Below are 19894 nucleotides of genomic sequence, written 5' to 3' on the forward strand. Positions count from 1 at the left end.
CTCCCCTCCGATAGCCAATCCGCGCTGCTCTTGCAGAAGGCAGAGGGGCGCTCAGGAGGGTCGGCTGACAGGTGACGTCCACGCGGCCCAGCGCCTCGATTGGGCGAAGAGCGGGCCCCGGGGCGGGGCCGAGGCCAGGAGCGGGGCGGGGCGGGTCGCCCGGGAGACGGCGGGGGGCGGGGCCGGGCGGGGCGGGGCGGGGCCGGGTCGTGTGTGGCCTCCATCTTTCCGCCGTGCGCCGCCGCGGCACAAAGGAGTGGTGCCGTTGGGCTGGGGGACGCGGGCCCTGCAGAGCTCCTGGCGGGGCTGAGGTGAGCTGGGGCGGGGTGCGTTCCGCTCTGCCCTCCCCTCGGGTCAGCGGCGGCGGGGCGGGCGCCGCGGGGCTGAGGCGAAGCGGGCATCGGCGCAGAGGGGAAGGGGGCAGTGGCCGGCCGGGCTCCCGTGGCGGCGGGGGACCCGGGGGCCAGCCCTTGGTTAATGAGGGCTCCGCGCTCACCCGCATCCCGCCCGCCGCCTGAGCGGGAGCCGCGCTGTGCCGCTGCCGCCGGGACAGGGTACTGGCCGGGGCGGGGGCCAGGAGGCCGCCGGGCTTCGGGGCCGGGCCAGCCGGCTGAGGCAGCGGCCCGCGCCCCCCTGGGCGCCCCTGCTTTGTGCGGGCGCTTCGTTCGGCTTCCAGGGGAGTGGGCAGCCTCGTTAAGGTCCCCCTGCCCCCCGCGGGGGGCAGCCGCCGAGGGAAGGCGGGCGGCCCCGCTCCGGCCCCGCTTGCCGTGCGCCCGGCTGTGTGCTGGCGCTCCCGGTGCTGCGCGGAGGCCCCGGAGCGGCCGGGAGCAGGGCTCGGTGTGGAATCAGGAGCTCGCAAAAAAGAAAGCGGCAAAACTTGAATGGAAGGGGGGTCCGCTGGAGCCGGGCAGCCCTGGCCCGCCGCTGCGCCGGCTGTGAGCCGCGGCAGCTTGCACCGGTGCCGCTCGGTGCCCCCGGTACTTGTATGACTTGCAAAACAAGGGCTTTGGCACGGCCGGTTGGGGCGGGCTGGGGCTCGGTGTGCAGGGGCACGGTGCCGTGCCGCTCCCGGAGCTCTCGGGAGCTCGGAGGATTTTGTTGAAACCTTAAGTGTTGTTCCATTTGTGTAAAAAGACGGAATCCTCAAAACTGTTTGCCCCTCTCAATGTAAAAATACTTCTGCAGAGTAAGTTTTCTGTCTCTTACACAGAAGATACGAAGACGTGGGGCGAGCTACCAAATGCGGGTGCCTACCTGGGGTGTACCGGGGCAGGCGGCGGCGGCACCTTCCTCGCAGCGCCGTGGCACTGCGGGGTTGCTCCCCTCCGTTCGGTGCCTAGAGAGCACGTCTTCTCACTGCTTGTATTATGCTAATATCTACCATGCATTTCTTTCTCAAGCTATTTGATTTTGCCTTGCTGATCACTTTCTCTCTCTTGCCTATCTTCATTTTTCCTTTTTTTTTTTTTCTTTTTAATGTTGCTCCTTCTCATCTTCTGTGGTGCAGCAGTAGGTAGTGTCCTTTCTGGGTAACGCCTTAGTGTAGGTCCCAAGAATGACTGTAGTCATCCTGTTCTTCATTTTCTGTTTCATTATTGCAAAATCTTGCTCAGAATTGCTTGGTATCCACCCCAAGCCGGGAGTTCATTTGGGTGCTGAGCCTGTGTTTGTCAGTATTTCTCACACAGTGGAACTTCGGTTGATGGGCAAGCACAGACATAAGAGCTGCCTTTTCTAAATTTACTCAACCTTATATATACTGCAGTGTTTCTGAATGCTGGTGTGTTTGGTGGGTTTTTTCCTTTTATGTCTGTGTTGGTATTTGTTGTCTTCAATATAAGCAAGACTTTTTTTTTTTTTTCCCCACTTAGCACTGGCTTTGCCTTAGGTTTTTAATTTTTCTGTCCTTTGTCTCAAAGCGAATGCATGTATTTGTTTTGGTGCTGTGGTGGGTTTTTTTTACCTTATGCTTGTCCTCAGTTCAGTTGTGCCTTACTTGTAATTCTCTGCACATCCATCAGTGCTGTGATGTTATTGTCATCTGGAAAACTACATACATCTGTGTACTGTGACTGTTTTCATGTTTACTTCTCCATATTAAAATTTTTGCTGTTTTCCTGCTGAACTATTCAAATCTTTTAACAGTGGATGTTCTCATTGCCTATGAGCTGTTTGAAATATTCCCTTGCATCTTGTGTTGTCTTGAACTCCTGTAATTTAACTATGGTTTTCTGGAGGACTGTGCATTCTCAAAACTTGTAATATTATTTTAAGAGTCTAGGATGCTGTTAAATGGGTTTTTCTTTTGCAAAGATTTCCAAATGCAAAGAATTGATCTGTTCTTAGATCTAAATCTGGCCCATGCTTCTGCAAGTGCTTTTGTATGTGTCTTTGTTCTCTGCTGAAGCCCACTCAGCAAAAGAGGTCCTTTCTCCTGCTGGCACCCATTCCTGTGTCTCTTCCTTTAGCACATTACATTACTGTTACTGCTTTGTGCCCAGATCTCTGCTGTGTATTTCCATTTATAAGCCTGACTGAATAGGTTGTGTATTTCTCCTGGCCTGTTCTTTTTTGGGTGCTTGAAGCACAACTATAGTTATGTGGTTGCTTCTCATTGTTTCTCCCCTTTTCATGCAAACATTCTCCTATGAACTGAAAGTTTTCAGCATGCGCTGTCCATCAGTTGTGTAGGAAGATCCTCTGGGATATTTTAATGCAGTGTTTTGCATTCTGCGCAGCTGCTGTCATTGCTATTGCGGATTGTTAGCTGAGTCTGGGTTATTTACCTACTCTTAGTTTTCTGATAAATCTAATTCAGCTAGTTCACACACTTCCTTTATCTTCAGCTGTGATAATTGTGTGTGCTTCCAGATACATACGGTTATTGGTTTCCTTGAAGTCTTAAATTTTCCCTTTTTCTTTTACCTTCAGCCACCTACACATGGAGTTTGATGGCAACGTTTCATGCTAGCCACTGGTATCCTATTTGCTGGCCTCATAATTCGGTGATTGCTCAGCGGCTCCCTTAGGCTCATTGTTGCCTTGTTCTGTGCTGTTCTTAATGCTCTTTTTTTCTCTTCGAAAGGCTGTGATGGTTTTCTGCACAGCTTCTCAGTGCTCCTCTTTGGTGCATTTTCAGTATTTTCACATCAGAGGTCTTGGCTCTCAGCATGTTTCACTTGCTGTGAGCCTAATGGATGGGCTGAAACAGATTACTTGCAGTATTTCTGTTCCCTCCTATAAAGTAAGACATCTCTTATACTCTGCCCATCAGGTGACTACAAAATCCATTTTCCTCAAGCTTATGGCTTGTTTGTTAAAATTGAGGAATAAAAGGGAGATATTTAGTAGTGTCAGCAATGAGTTAGTGATAAAGGTGGTGATTTGTCTTGGAATGCTTACTGGCCTGTTACTCTTTAGGCTTCTCTGTTCAACTTACCTTTCACATCAGTAGCTCCCCTAGCTGACAGTGTACCTACCATATTTTGAAATGTCCACTGTTGGTCTCTGTAAGTCACTTCAATAAGTGGTGGCATCTTCACAAAATGGAGCAGAGTTTGTCATGTGCGCTGTTAGTTTCCCTCTTGACACAGGCAGCAAACTAAAATGCTCTCACCTTGCAGTAAATTGAAGGCAAACTAATGGGATGAAGTTTGTGCTGTTCTGCTGCATTGTCTGTGTTGTGTTCAGCACTTTAAACTGCTGGGGTTTGGGATTTATTTTTCTCCTCTCTTGAGCTTGATTGCTCATTAGACTTTGAATTTATTCCTTGCTTTAAAGAAGTGCAGGCAGAGGTGCTGTGCTGGGGTTCATTGTCTTTCAGGTATCTCATTAGAATTGTGTTGTGTCACTTTGTGCTTTGCATTTCCTTGTGTTCTGACAATGTGTCCGTTTTCCTTTCTGGTTTGCATGTGGTGACTGTAAAGGTGGCATGACAGCGGCTGTGCCAGCATGATCTCTGTTGCCTTTTCTATTCCTTATTATGTTGCTGAGGTCTAATACAAGTCAAATGTTCACATGTGACTCATAAGGTTGGATGACTGACAGGCCAAACTTGTGCTTTAGAAGCACAACTCTGCCATGGAAACTTTGTGTATTTGATAGGTTTTATCCATTCAGTAGGGATACCTGACAGCTCAAAGTCTGGGATGAGATACTGCTCCTCATGTTTGCGGTGGTTTGGTGAGTTGCCATCAGTGACAAGAAATCCAGCCTTTTCCTGGTACATCTCTCCCCTTGGAGAAGCAGTGGTCTCGAAGCATGCAAGCCACTTCCAACTGTAGTTACTTTTCTCCCTTTCTAAGGCTTTTTTGCTATAGGAAACATTTCACTCTTGCTGTAAGCTTCTGAGTATCTTGGTGTTTTGCTGGATGTAAGGAGAAGGACATGGGTTTGAGGACAGTTTGATTTGAAGTATTGGTGTGGCTTTTTGGATTGCTTGCTTCAGTGCATGTGCACAAACTGATGTTAATATAGCTTAGAGGACAGCCGGTGAACTGCATGCCAGAAGGCTGTACTATTCATGCATATTTCATACCTTCCTGTAGACAGTGGGATGTGCTAGAAAGTGGTATTGAAAAAAGAAAATCCAGCAGATATGCTGATGCCCTTTTTTTTTTAACACACATCCACCCCCCTACCCAAAAACCAAAGCTGTCTGGTGGCATGGAGAAAGGTTAGAATTCTTCACTGCTTTTAAAAACATTTACCTAATGGCAAAGGAAGAGTGATGTGTTTGCACTCAAACTCTGGTCAGTCAGTCCTGGAGTGAAAGATTAAAAAATAAAATTGAAAAATGGGTGAGTTTCTTTCACTCTATAGCTTTATCTCTGAGTAACATTTAGTGAAGTAGTTTCTAAATGTAATTATCAAAACAGCTTAAACTTAATTCTCCTGAAATTCTCACAAAGGTATTTAGTAGAAGCCCCAGATGACTGTGACCTTGTGTCCTGATATCATTACAGGTTTTTTGAAAGCTTTCTGCCTTTTTTGATGTGCAGCTGTAACAAACTACAATGGGTACTTGCTCTTGTTTAAACCATTTTTAGACTGCCTTGTGAAACACATACATGCTTGTCTTTTGTCCCGCTTCCTAACCCTCCTGTGCTTGTCCGAGTTGTCTCTCTGGTAGTCGGTTGTCACCTTCTTGGTTGCGGGAGCTCTGAAACCCATTGACCAACTTCCTCTCAGTTTCGTCATATAGGCTAAGACCTTAAAATGCTATTAAAAAAATATTGTAGCTCTGTGGTAGGAACAGTATACGTGTGAGACCTGGAGTCAGTCAATGGCTGCGCTGCTGACAGAAGCACTTGTTGAGTAGGTAGCCACATCTAGTGCATCGGGCTTTCTCCTGCAGTGTCCTTTCCTGGCAGACTTGTAGCAGGGCAGAGAGAAAAAGTCCTCAAGGCAGAACGTGAAGAGGCAAATGAGAAGAAATGAAGCTGGGTAGTTGTGTGATGGGGTTTCTTTTTGTTTTCTTTTTAATAGGTGAGATAAGGGGTTCCAGTGACCTGCCCAGGGCTGTGCATAAAATTCTGTAGACTTCAGCTCTGGAAACTCCAGACAGATCACGGATCGTGCTTTCTGAGAGTGCCTCTCAGGCAGGTTTGCTAACCTAGTGACCTACATGTTGTATTTGACTTGGAGGACAGTCTCTTGAGTAGCTGTCACTGTATCCACTTACAGGAGGAAAGAGAACCATAAAGTCATCTCCTGCTCTGCTGGTACAGTCCTGAACTTAGGCTAGCAAGGAGCTGCTGGCTTTCTGTGGTTGGCAAGGATGGTCACAAAACTGGCTCTCAGCTTTGGCCACTGAAAGATTGGGCCATCCTCCAATGCTGCTTGAAATATCAAGAACTGGAAATTGCTTCAGCCTGTTTCCTGCTGTGCTGTTAGGTTTTTCATGTTTGAGATGATAACCTGTGTCATAGAGTGACAAATTTGGTGAGGCTGAGAATAGGAGGGTCTAGACATTGTCTGCTCTGTGCTCCACTCTCAGAGGCAGTTGTCAGACAGCTGACAATGCAGACTTCCAACTGAGGCATCGCTGAATTTTTCAGCAATGTTATCAAAATCTTTCATGCATCCAAAACTGTTTTCAGCATATTTTATGCATTCATAATAGCTTAGTTGTGCTGTCTGGTAGCTGGGCTCATCTCTGTGGTCTAGAGCAGAAGACTGTTCTGCCTTCTAGGGAGTAGTTCTGTACCTGACTTTCCTTTGAAAACAAGCCCAGCTCTGACTTTGAAGAAACAAAAGTGCTAAGATTAGTTTACAGACAAACATCACAACTCTGGGTTGTCACGATTTCAGTTCTGTTACATGGAGCTGGTGCTGGTGCTTTGCTGAAAGTATCTGCCCCTGCTTGTAGCATCCATCTTTCCGTAGCCCACGGTGCAATTCCTCAGGTGCCTCTGCTAGCCCTAGATCTAGTTGCTGTGGCAGGGTTATGCTGTGTGACTGTCTGAGCTGCTCAACGTCTTGACTTGACCCTCAAAATGCTTTTGTGGTTTATATTTTGTTAATGTATAAGGTGCTTTAAACCAAGTATGTGTTATTGCGGTTTACTACAAGGAGTTGATCTCCCTGTAATTTAAGACAACTCTTTCATTGGTTTCTGGTTAATAATATAGGTAAAGCCTTACCCTTTCTGATATGGGCTATTATTAAATCTACTTGAAAAATCTTTAAAAAAAACCCTACCACATTATGCTTTTGTGTTGTTTCTTTGCACTTCTGTACGTTTGCTTGGTACCTAAAGAGTCTACACTTCCTTCCCAGCACTCTGTTCTGTGCTTGTTCTGGGTTTGTGTATGTAGGGATTGTTTTGGGGTTTTGTTGTTTTTTTGGGTTGGTTTTTTTTTTTTTAGCTTTAGCTCCTGATATTTTTTGTCCAAACTTAGCAACCTTGTTTATTATTTTTTTTGTAGCATCTCTAACTTTCACGGCAGCAAGGAAGATTAACTTGAATTAATTGAAGGATTTATTTATAAGACACTAAATGAATGTCTGTGCCAAAACTTAATATGGTATAACTAATCGGTTTTATTTCGTGTGCTTGTATCCCTTCAGCTTGTAGGGTTAGTGTTCCCTGCCCATCTGTAGGGCGTTATCCTTATCATCCTGCCACTTCTATGGCAATGTGTTGTACTCTGCTCCTTGGGCAACTGCTGAGCTTGTACAGCCCTGCCTTGCCATGTCAGCCTGCTGGAGGCAATTCTTGTTCAACTTCACCGGAGCTGTCAAATACCACTATCTTTTAAAAGGATCGTTATCTCAGAAGTGTATTAATCTGCCTCAAAGCATGACTTATGGCTTTACCTCTGAAAAGAGATGTACAGTTTAGGGAGATAAGGATGGGAAGCGTGATTGGTATCAGCTTGATGGGGAAGCTTAGGTGGTAGTAGATGCTTCAGTTTCCCTTTCGGAAGGAGTGGTAGCAGAACGGTGTGATGCCAGAGGAGCCCTGAGCACTGGTGTCTCTGTATCCAGAGGCAAGGGAAAACCAGGGTGGGGGTGGGGTTTCTTTATTAGGCCTACTTCGGAGACGCTAGCTTGGGTGAGAAAGTTAACTTTAAATCCCTGTTGCAGTTTTAGTGTGTCTGTACCGGTTTAAAAAAACAGATCTAAGGGAAGGAAAAAGACAATGTAGTTCAATGTACAGGCGACTAAAAAAATCTGACTTTCACAGTGAGTCTACAGGAAAAGAAGCTACTGTGGTGGTAGTTAGTGTCCGCTGCTTCTTTCTCCTTTGATTACTGTCACATCAAGGATCTGATCTCTTGTTCAACTTTGACTCTCCATGTTTCTGTCAGAGCTGGGACTGCTTAGAGAAGGCTGCAGGGTTAGAGCCCAACTGTTTGCATAAGCTCTGCACAACCCTGGGGGTTTTTGCTGACAACCACTTGGGCAGAAGCTGGAAGGTTTTGAGACTTGATGGGTCTCTTTTGCTTTCTGTGAAACAAGTGTGCTCAAGGTCAGTTTAGGGTGCTCTTACTACAGCAAGAAAGCACATGATGGTGGCAATGGCTTTGTCCTGCAGATGGCTACACACTGCATGCCGGTAAATGCTGTTTCCCTTTGAGTTTTGACACTAGTCTTAACCCTATGGGATATTTTTATTTAAAAATAGAATTGAATTAAGGGTTTGCTTCAGATTACACAATATGATGTTTGCTTACTACGTGCAAAAGAACCAGCATGGCATTTACTCACTCGTGAAGCCTGTGGTCTACTTAGTGCCTGTGCTGCATGGTAGCCACACTGGATGCCAAGCAGCTCTTTCTTTTTAGCTGTACAAATCTAAGAGTTAAGAGGTTGACCACGGAACTCAGTGCGATCTCCTTCAGATACAATTAACATGAAATTGAGACTTAACTTAGTGGGAGGTCTTGGTTTTCATCACCTACCCAATCATTTCAAAGCTCATATCCTCTCCATGTTGTAAAAGCCTGTAGTTGCAAACAGGCTTCTTCCGTGTTTTACTCCCGTATTGAAGTTCATTATCTTGCAGCAATTCATAGCTGTGTTTCCTTCTTGTGGTAGTTTGACATTTTTCATCCAACTGGCATCACAAGTATTTCCAGCTCTTCCTTTTTAGGAACATCACTTCTTTGGGAAAGAAATGCTGAGGAAATATTTCTAATTATTTTGTCTCCTTAATAGGAAGCTGCTGCCCAAAACTCTGTTTTGCATTTGAAAAGCTGTCTCCTGTGTGGTTTGCTGACTGAGCTCTTGTGGTACTCTGTTCTTGAGAGCAGAAATCGCTGGTCTTACTCTTGTAACTGTGGCAGAAGCTGGAAAAGTGATAACTGGCAGCTGAAACGCTCTCGGTTTTGTGCATGAGGGTTTTTTTTTTTTGTTTGCTTGGTGATGCGCTCAGCTTCATGGAAAGGAGAGGGATTTTCCATCATAAGGCAGTATTATGGTTGGCTGTAACCAAATATCTGAGGGGATGAATCACCAACTCTGGGCTGCGTATTGCAGAGAAAATGAGCCTAATGCCACGGGGAGCTGACTTTTCCATTGGCGCGCGCTGTGCGATGATCAAGAGGAGGCTTCTTCTGGGTAGGCTGGGCATCCATGCTGCCAGGCAGGTGCAAATCCACTCAAGTAGCAGTTGTTTCAGTGGATGATGATTTCATCTTTTCCAGTTCGACTTCCAGCTGCGGCAGGTTGGTCAGTGTGTGCAGCTTGCAACTCCTTTGTGCATCCATGCACGTGCTTGAGCCTGCCCGGCGAGCAGTCACTTTGCTGTGCTGGTGGCGATGGCTGCTGGAGGTGTGCAGAGGCAGGGCTGCGGCGGGCAGGGCTCCAGAGCTGCCCCGGAGGCCACTTTTCTCCTGTGCAGAGGAGGTGTCTGGCTCAAACTGCTTCGTTTAGGGCAAAATGTGCCGGGATGGCTGTTCAGCTGGTATCCCGCAGATGCACTCTGGTGTAAAAGAGGTGCTGGGCACTGGCATTCTCTGCTGTTCCCACGCTGTCTGTTCAGGGTGAGTTATGATCAAAATGTAAGTTTTTATTCTGTGTGGTTGGCAACTTGTAGTCCTGCATCCCAAAGCAACATCTGATGATCAGAATTCAGAGTGAATGGATGACCCTGCCTGTTGAAAAGCAGGTACTGGCTGCTGCCTTTACCACTTCTTGCACTTAAAAATGTGAGGTCAAGCTTTGAAATAACATTTTTATTTTACTTTTATTAAAATACCATCACTTCTGTAAATCTTGCTGCTGTTGTGAACGGGTTTCATAGTCTTGTTACCACTTCTAAAATGTGTCAAAGCATATTCCTTGGGCAAGTGCTAAACTGATGGGATGAAGTTTTCTGACACTGCAGTGTGTATGAATGACAATAATTGTGGGGAAAGGGGTCACATCTTTTAACATGGAGAACCTGTTTTCTTTCTGTCCAGTGGCTTAGCTGTTGCTGGTATTTTCGTGCAGGGTTGCTTCATCTGAAGACTCAGTTTCACTTCGACTTGCACTAATTGTTTAAGAAAATGGTGTTTGCATGATGTTGCTGTAGCCCTTGCAGGAGGCAATAGGTTTCTGTTCCAGCAGCCTTTCAGGGAAACTTACCTTTATTCTTGTGCTGTTGGTCAGGTGAATCTTAGCTGTTGGCTCACAATGTATTTGGGTTAAGGAGTGTTATGATACTAAAACACAAAAGGTGAAAGTCACAAGCTAAATTCTCCAATAGCATAATTTTTAAGAAAATTAGTACGCTTTGGTTAACAATTGGTCATGGCCTTGTAATGGAAGACTGCTAAATCTTAAAAGCAGTTGTAGAGACTCTTAGCTGTGTAACTACTGAAAAAGAATTTAAATGGATTATGAAAGATTAGTTCTTTGCCTTAGCTGTGTTTTAACAGCAAAACAAACATGTGGCCTTTGTCTCGGGAGACTGAGCTACTGACTCTGTGGTGAGTGCACCAGGAAAGAGCCTGTTTGTGGGTTGTTGTATACTTGCTCTTATGCCCAGCTTTAAGTATCTGATGCCAGGTAGGACAAGAGGCATATCTTGGCCTATCTCAGTACTGCTGTTGTGATGTTCTTATTTTGCTCCTTGAATTTTTTTTCTTTTAGGCAAAGTCTTCAAAAACCTCCTTTCTCTTTTACTCCCACAATATTTGCAAGTAGACTTTTAAGTATTTTTGGAATTAAAAACACCTGTATTTTTGTCTCTAGGTTTTGTTGAGAGCAGGGATTTGTAAAAATTAAGCTTGAAGTTAAAAACTTTTCATTTCTGTATGCAGGGGTTGGTACCTCTTATTGAAACGATGTAAGTAATTTTTCATGATGTGCTAAAAGCTTTTGATTTTGTGTGTTGGTTGTGTCACAGAGGTCTCTGAACAGAAACAGAATGGTTCACTGTCACTTGCACCTCCCTTCTCTGCTCTTATTTCCCTGTTCCATCCTGCAGCTGGCCTGAAGTTTGAGGTGTCTGTCCTCTTTGCTTCAGCAGTAGGAGTGTGGGAGTTGGGGTGGCCACCAGCAGCCTAATGATAAAGTCGCTCAAATACCATCTAGTACATCACTGTTTTAAAAGACTTCTTAAAAAGCTTTTCCTTTGCACTTCAGAACCTCTCTTTTCATGCATGCGTACTCTATCCAGGCAAACTGGTTTATGAGGCGGATCTGTAGCAATCTCTTCTTCTACCTTAAGTTCCTAATTATTTAGCCTTTCAGTTTGTTTGAGGCTTGACAATGAATTCCTTGTACATGATGGTAAGCAACAGCCAAACAAATGCTGTCAAACTTGGCTCTTCACTAAATAAAGGGAGTTTATCCTGTCATTTCTCTCTTCCCTTTATCTACTCAACTTTTATAGTGTACTTGGCTTTATTTTCTGCTGTCCCTGTTTGAGGGTGATCTGGAGCAGATGATATTGGTTCCCATCTTTATCCTGTGAGCAGTGATTTGAGGGGAGGAGTTGGTCACCGCTCTACACTGGGTGCTGTGGTGTGTAGAATAGCAAGGCTGTAAAAACAGATTGGATTTCCTGTAGCTGTGTCTAGTCCTAAACCTACTAGGTGACAAGCTGGTTTTTGAAGCCTTGAGAGACTTTTCCCCCATAAAAACTGCACGTAGCTGAAAATAACAGCATGGCTTGATGTCATGGCAGGTCTAGGGAGGAGGTGGAATACATCTACCTTAGAGGCAGTTTCCAAGTGAATTGTGCTTTCTCTTTCCATCTGTCTTCAGGGACTCTTCAGCGTAGTTCCTAAAAGTGAAAGCAGAGTCAGCCGAAATAACTCACTGCCCACAGTAAAGGCTTATAGAGTTCTGCTGTTCTGGATAGAACTGCGTCTATGCCCCGAAGAAGTACAGTCCAGTGCCGTTACAGCGCTTTGAGAGCAAGCCCAGCTGTTGCTGAACCAAACATACTTGAGGGTGAGTTAATCATCATCACGTGTTTTCAATCATGCTTTAAGTTGTCAACCAGAAAAACCTAGGTTTCAATAATCAGTTTTAATCTTAATTTATATCTATTTTTGTTTTCTTAGGTAGGTTCTTGCTCGTTGCTAATCCCTAAATTACAGCTTTTCCTTACTCGTTTTGGCAAAGTAGATTCACTGTGTTAATGTTTTTGTAAGTTACAGAACAGCGCAAATCTGTATCAGTTTTCTGTATTCTAAATCTGTAACGGTTCTACATCTTAGTATTATATTACTAAAATGCCCTTAAATGATCTAGATTCATAAAGTCATGCCTGTTTTTTCCTTAGGAAGACAGGCTTTGCAGCTAATGTTAACTAGCTCTTTTTAAAAAGTAAAAAGAAATGTGTGCACACCCCCACACACCCTGCAACCATTTAAAGTTATTTGAACCAGTTGTGTCCTTACACAATTCTGTTTAAGATCCATGCAATCTGTATGGGCACCCGCACATCTACTTATTACTTGCTGACTGAGAAAACAGCTGTGTTGGCTCAGATGGGAGGACTCCTGACCCTGGTGTCCCACTTCTTGTGGTGGTCAAATAGCTTGGAGAGTAAGGCAAGCATGTTGTGATGCTGAAACCCTTTTAATGATCTGTAGTTTAGGAATTTCTGATGAGAAGTCAAGATCTTGTATTTTTTTTTTTGCAATTAATATTCCTCAAGAGTTTTTTTCCTAGTTAGCCTTCAGTTAATTTCTTAGTACTGAACTTTTCAGTGTGCTGAAAGATAACGTACTTCAAACTATAGAAGGGTCTGTGACAGTTTGCAGTGCTTTTCCAGTGACAACTGTACATCCAGGGACTTGCTCATGTGACTGGCGTCTGGCTTCCCAAATAATGTTGTTGTGATCTTGTCCCAAATGGCAGACAGCAGTTGCACCTTTGCCAGTTGGCTCCGATGGTAGGAGCCCTTTCATATTTGAAAGGTGGGAACTGCCTTTGACTTTCTCTTAATTTTATGGTGCTACATGTCCACTGTTAAATAGACCATTTAATAATTGTAGAATAGTAATAACCTGTTATTCACCATAATATTCAGGATATTCACCATAACTTCTAGCTTAAATGTTACAGTTGATTCTTAATCACATGCATTTAGTCTTAGAAGTTACTTATTTACTTCAAGCATGCCAGAATAAATAAGTAGTGAAATGATGTCTTTTGGAGGGCTTTATTTTAGCTGCGACTTTATGTAATGTTCTATAGAAATACACCATATGGCTTGAAAAATAACTTGTAATGAAATGGAGTTTTGAATCCTTTTGTTCTTGCTAGCACTGTCAGTTTAATGATTTGGAGGGACTGCCTTACAATGTCAGTTGCTAGTGGGCCTGTATTTGATCTGAACCATTTGAATTAAGAACAAAAGAATGGTTGAATTAGTCTTTGTTCCCAGAAAGGGAAGATTGGTTTGACACTAGATGTCAACAAGCATACAACCCTCACAGAAAACACCCCTTCCAAAATCTCAGTTAAATTCGTAGGCATTAAAACGGTGTCTGGCATTCCTGTTTATTTCAGAGTCGGTACTTGGTGCCTTTTTGGGTGAGAATCCAGTTGATGTAGGCACGTTCTAAAATGATGTGTTTACGCACAGATGGACTAAACAGTTCACTGTTAAATCTAATTGTATGTGTTGAGATGGGCCATAACTGTAAGACTAGTTCTTCACAATTTTAGCTATGTTGTAGAGTCACTACACTAAATATTCCTGATGCAAAATGAGAATTCTAAATGTGCAACCTTTATTTGGGTGGCCTAAGCAGTATGTCTCTGTAAAGGGTAAAGAACAAATGAACCTGGTTCGTTAACACTTAGTACCTCAAGGGTGGCAGTGTGCTAGATTTAAGGACAAAGTTGGTCCTCTGCATCCAAAAACCATGGAAGAAAAGGAAATAATAGGTAGTGTGGAAAGGAACCGTGTGTGGGCAAGAGCTACCAGTGAACTTCCTCTTCCTTTCCCCCTCCCTGCAATAGACTTCAGGTACGAGACAAGCCTTCTGTTTCCTAGGTGCTTTATCCACCAGGACTGATTCTGTTTACTAAATTGTTCTGATTAGGCTGATATTTTTTAAAAGTAGTAACACTGACTCTTTGTTTTGGGTTTGCTTTTTCAGACCTCCTTCTGGATGACCGATGTGTATTTTAACAGATTATATCGGAAACTAAGTCTCCTACTTCCTGTTCATTCCAGCTGGTAGCAACACTTATAATGCAAAAAAAGTCCCAATTCAGGATCACACAAACATTACTCTCAAAACTTTCTAGATGATTGTAGTTGCTTTGGTTGTGTTCTATGCTAGCAGAAGCCTTTTTCGAGGTTTACTGTTGACTCTAGAGCACCACATTCCCCGTTTACTGGGAGCCTTGGGGGCTAGCAATATGGGAAACTCATGTGTTTGCCGCGATGACAGTGGAGCAGAGGACAACGTGGAATCTCAGAGTCGGCATACGGAGAACAGTAGAGTACGTGTATCTGAAGCAAGAAGCCACCCAAGGGACCCTGTCCGTCCACCCAGGAGGGGTCGAGGGCCTCACGAACCAAGGAGGAAAAAACAGAATGTGGATGGGCTAGTACTTGACACACTGGCTGTAATTCGGACGTTAGTAGATAAGTAAGTACCTCCTCAAGGAATAATTCAACATGAATGAAAATGTTCTTGTCTTCTCTCAAACTGTGGCTCCATCCTCTCACCGATCTGCGCCTGACCCTCCCTGAAGCAGCCGCGTGTTTTCATCTGGAGGCTTAGGAGAGGAGCGCCTTCCCTAGGTAACAGAAGTAGCTCCTGAGTGCCCAGGTACAGACTGTTCCAGAAGCTGAGGAGCTTTCTCACAGTTACCTGCGTGTAGGGCCATGCAGGTGGGATGAGGAGTTTGCTCAGTATTTCTTACCTGGCATAGATACGCAGTTAGGAAACAATGAATGCTCCAGAGGGTGGGAATTCGTGCCCTAAAAATTGGTTGTTGTGCAAGCTTTCTGTTTTCAGGCTGGATTTACTTCTTTGGAAATAGTTAAGCAAAACTGAGAGCTTTTGATCTTTGTTAGCTTGTATAAACAGACCAAGGTTTTCTTTCCAGTTATAAGTCTGACTACTTTTTAAAGACCGCATGTTGTGACTGTTGAACTCATGATCTCAGTATTGCATTCCTTGCATGTTCAGAACATCTATTAAGGGTGTGGGGGATATTTATAGATTCATCCTTTTTATTTTTGGTTTTGTGTTGCTTTCTACAAAGCTTTAAAAGGACCTTAAAAATGATGGGTTAAGTTAGTTTATCACCTTTTGGGTTAGGTGCAGGCTAGGAATTGGAAAGGCCAAAACAGAAGGAAAAACATTATTCTAGCTTAGCAGCTGGGCTTTGAGTTTAAGGTGGATTGAGGCTTAGTATGAGTGAGCCTTGATTCATATACCAGCATCCTTACTCTGGAAAGTGCCTGTAGAAGAGGAGTTTGCCCTCCTGCTGAAAATGCTTTAAATTAAAATACTGGGACATATTTTTTCCTGAACATTTAAATCTAAGGGTGGTTTTAACAAGTTTTATTTCGTGATTTTTCTTGAAATCATTGTTAAAATCATGGCAGACTTTATTGAAAGTCTCTTCCTAATCTCACATGCCTTCCCTTTCCCCGAAGTTCAGCTCCTTAAGCAGTTTCACAATGCTTTTTTGTGTAGTTGATCGTGCAATCAGTTTTGTAATCTTGTAAGTGCTTTCCTATGCTAGTGAGGGGACAATAAGCATAGTTATTTCACTGATCCTGGAGTCCCGATTCTGACAAATTCCTGAAGCTACTGTATTTTTTGTTTATACAGACTCCAGTGAAATACTTTGACCCACGTAATCATGTGGGTTGGAAGGGACCTCTTGAAGTTCACCCGCTCCAGGCTCCCACTTAAACCCAGGTCTAGCTGGGAGCAGGTGGCTCAGGGATTTATCCAGTCAAGTGTTGAACATCTTAAGAACACAGATTCTCCATCTCTTTGGGTCCTTGTTTTAGTGTTTCACCACCCTCATGGTTTAAAGAAGTAAATATTTTTAAAAGTTGGAATTCCCCATGTTCCAACACCCCCCTGTTGCCTCTTGTCCTGTTGCTGTGCACCTGTGAGAAGAGCCTGATTGTCCTCTCTTCTCTTTCCATTTTTCCACTGCAGACAGCAGTATCACTGCTTTCCACTGCCCCCCCTTAAGGATGAGCAAACCTATTTCTCTTAGCTTTTGCTTGTATGTCACGTTCTCCAGCTCTCAACCATCTTGGAAGCCCTCTGTAAGATACGTTCCCTTATAGCAATGTCTGTCTTGTCCAGGGGAGCCCAAAAGTGGGCTATACTGGTATACTGGTTTCCCTTGTGTCATATTAAGGCAGTTGGTAAGACACAGACTGTGTTGCAGATAAGGCAAAGGCCTATGGCTATGTGTAACGGAGGGGCCTGCTCATGAGGCATACTATCTAAGTGTGTCTGAAAAACATTTTAACGAGCCTTTCTGCTTTACTACGTGAAACCATCTAAGTAACAGCAGGTTGGAAACATGGGCTTCAGTGTGGTAGTGCAGCCTTAAAAAGTGAAAAATAGCAGTCTAAAGAATGGAAAGCAAACCCCTTTTTCTGACAGTTTTTTTCCAGACTCTGTACCGCAAGTAAATAAATGGGAACACTCTGAGACTAATTGTAAATTGAGTTACTATGTTGTGATCTGCAGTGAACAGTTGCTTTCAATGTTTGCTCTTTGGTTTGGGTTTTCTTGGGGTTTTTTGTTCTATCAAATCTCTAAAATTGGACCTAAAACATGTCTGACAACTGCTTTTTTTCCTGTCTTATCTAGATATACCTCCTTTCTAGAAGGAAAGGGATTAAGTTTAATTTCCTAGTGTCAGAAGGATAAGTGCTAATTTTTTGGAGTTTATATGAAGTGCTGCTTTGCAAATTAAGAAATTGGCAAAATAACTGCTTTGTTTCCAGATGAGGAAGGTGTGTGCTGGAGCAGATGTTTGGAAATCAAGTGGTTGAAATGGCAGATCAGTGGGACAGGACTCTCCTTTGCTCAGTGCTGAAAATCTGAATACTGCTGAAATCTGCTACCCATGACAGAATCAGAAGTCTTGCTGTTAAAAATTTCATCCTCTTTTTATCGTGGCCTTTATTTGTACTTACGGTACTTTTTTCCCTCTTCTTTCTCTGAGCCTTTACATCCTTTCTCTTGAGATAATTCTGCCTGTAGTATAAAAACCCAACAAACTATTTGTTCCAAATGTTATGGCAGTATAAAAATGGGTTAAACTTCACTTTAGCATTTTCTTGTGGAAATATTTAAGAACATCTTAATTTTTGGGGTAAGAAAAGCATGTATTTACATCATATTTTTATGCAAAACTGAGATTTTTCCCTTCTTTTATAATTAAACCTTCCAAAGTAGGTAGTTTTAATATCTGCATGATTAATCTGTATTGAAATTTCCTAAAATTCATCTATATTTTGCAATTCCAATTTAATTTCAGAGCCGTGTGATAGAAATTGAATGTGGAATTTATAGTTTTAAGTCTGGGGTTAGTTCGCAGCGTCCAAGTTGCACTGAATAAAGCATTTAGGACAAGATGCTGCATAAGCTTTTACTGGACCTGGAGGTGCTTACTGAATAAGATTTTGAGATCTTGCTCAGATAAACAGACCTGGCCATAGCTTCTTGCCCTTGCTCCAGCAAACCAGACTGAGGAACTGACCTAATTGAACTTTGGGTTTTGTGTTGGGAAGGGGATTGGATTAGTATCTTCTATTACACTGCCTTAACTACTTCTTACAGCTCTTGCTACTGAGTTTGAAGTCTTTGATGCTATTAGGTGGCTTGCCTTTCAGTTTTGTTGGGGGTGGGGTGGGTGTTTGCATTTATATATTTAGCAGAGAATTTCTGGGGGAAAATGTGTTTAAGCTGTGTCCCTCGTGCACTGCTCTTGGTTCACTTCATGACCTCTGACATTATGTACTCTGAGGAGCCCTGCTAATGAATAGCACTAAGCCTAAGCATTATGGTCAGCTTTTAGACATGCAGATATGGATCAAAGTTTCGTTTATCAGCTATTGTAGATATGCAGATGTTGACTCTGAGCCAGAGAAAGGCTCAAATCCCATCTGTGTTTCAAATCTGAAAACAGCATTAGCAGTCTGCAGCCTATGTAATTTCCTTTTGTTAAATACTTACTGGATTCATTTTCCGTGTGTTATCATTTTAGTCAGTGTATTATGTTGATGATTGTGCATAAATTTTGACCTGTGTTATATCTCTTTCAGTGACCAGGAGCCTCCTTATTCAATGATCACATTGCACGAAATGGCAGAAACAGGTATCAAAGGCATTGTGTTGGGCATTTCAGCTATGACTCCAAAGGGAAAAAAACCAACCTCACCTCTCTTTGTGAAGAAAAATACATATAGCAGTTTGTGTTATGACTTGCTGTAGCTCTAGGGATGTGGGATCCAAAACACAGTTCTGCCCTTCAGAAGCTTCACTGAGCTTGTTGCATTTGCCTGAGTTTTTGAACTCCGTTTAACTTTCCACGTGAACTCTCCAGAAGCAGCTAACGGATGGCCCCAAACACATTGTGATGGCATTAAACCAGAAGCCACAAAGAATGTCTGTTTGCAATAAGGCAGAAGCAACCTATATATGTATGTTGACATGGTTTAAACCCACGTGCTCCAGTGTTGGTAGATAGTACATACTTTTTGTTTTGGGTTTTGCTGTCTTTAGACTCTGCTTTATTGAAGTAGTTGTTTCAACCTTGTCCCTAAGTACCCCTGCAAGAATGAGCCGTGTTTGTGCAAGAGCTGTTCTATCTTTGTTACTGTATGAAAAATTCTCCCAGCTCAAGACCTCCACCAAATTTCTGGTTTAGGTGAATTTTTTTTTTTTTTTTTTCTCTCCTCTCTTAGTGGAGTTGGTACTGGTCTTAGGAAATGTATTTCTGTATCAGTCAATTAACTGATTAGATATTACAGCAATTTGGTAAAATGTTTTTCAGGGGAATGTGCTAGCAAAACTCAAACCTCGGGGTGTTACTTATATTGCCACTGTTGAAGGGAGTGCTAAGTCTTCTCAGCACCGCTGGCTTGTATACAGATACAAACTCTGCCTTTATTTTCACTTCAAAGGGAACTGTTTTCTTGCAAATCCAAATCTGTTTACTTCATTAGTAGTTTAATGTCTTATATGTGGATTGTTGTTTACCACCAAGTAGAAGCCCTTGTCTACTCATTAAACAGCTGTCCCTTATGAAAGCAAATTGTCTTAAGACCGCCAGGCATAGGACAAGCTAATGCAGTTCCTCTGAGGCCCCTGTTCCCTGAGGGAAGAGGGCTCTGACTCTCTATGTCCTCAGTGTCATCGTGGACGCAGTTTTATTAAGTTTAACATTTGACACTGGACGCTGAACTCTTTAGTATCACACTGGAGCAAGCTTCTTGTCTATACGGGTCATGAGTGTTCCTTCCTAATACTGGTGGGAGCTAAAGGATGCTCTGGCCTGGGCAGGACTGCTCTCCAGACAGAGGTGTTCACTGTTACCCAAGCTGCTGTAAACTTTTTTTTTCCTCCTTGAATTTAAACTTCTGAACTACTGCAAACTAAGACATTGATATAAAAAGTGAGCTATTGGTTTGCGTGTTTTTTTTCTTCATGTCTGTAAACTCACTGGGTAATTTTGAGGATTTTTCAATTTACATTTATGGATATATTTTGAACACTTCAGAATTGCAGTGTTAGTTCTAAGTGTTACTTCTGTTTTGTGGTTGACAGATGAAGGCTGGTTGGAAGTTGTCCAGTCTTTAATTAGAGTTATTCCATTAGAAGATCCCCTGGGACCAGCTGTTATAACGCTGCTACTTGATGAATGTCCGCTGCCAACAAAAGTGAGTGTAAAGCATATGTCTTTATCTGTGGCTGAATTTCAGTTATTTGTGGTTGTC

The 19894-nt window shown here is 43.3% G+C and overlaps 1 protein-coding gene across 2 annotated transcripts in view; it reads left to right on the forward strand.

Moving 5' to 3' along the window:
- The first annotated feature begins 195 nt into the window (after window positions 1–195).
- Window positions 196–19894, forward strand: part of RSPRY1 (ring finger and SPRY domain containing 1) — a 39158-nt gene continuing 19459 nt past the window's right edge. Inside the window, exons 1-6 of one of the 2 annotated variants that reach the window (XM_055819110.1) lie at window positions 207–311; window positions 5488–5604; window positions 11704–11892; window positions 14058–14555; window positions 18221–18273; window positions 19725–19837. In XM_055819110.1, the coding sequence (XP_055675085.1) occupies window positions 14209–14555; window positions 18221–18273; window positions 19725–19837 (513 nt within the window). In that variant the 5' untranslated portion in view covers window positions 207–311; window positions 5488–5604; window positions 11704–11892; window positions 14058–14208. Of the gene's footprint in view, window positions 312–5487; window positions 5605–11703; window positions 11893–14057; window positions 14556–18220; window positions 18274–19724; window positions 19838–19894 lie in introns of both variants that reach the window. The other variant, XM_055819111.1, reaches the window with a different exon arrangement.

This window comes from Falco peregrinus, chromosome 14 (assembly GCF_023634155.1).
Source record: "Falco peregrinus isolate bFalPer1 chromosome 14, bFalPer1.pri, whole genome shotgun sequence".
NCBI classification, from domain to species: domain Eukaryota; kingdom Metazoa; phylum Chordata; class Aves; order Falconiformes; family Falconidae; genus Falco; species Falco peregrinus.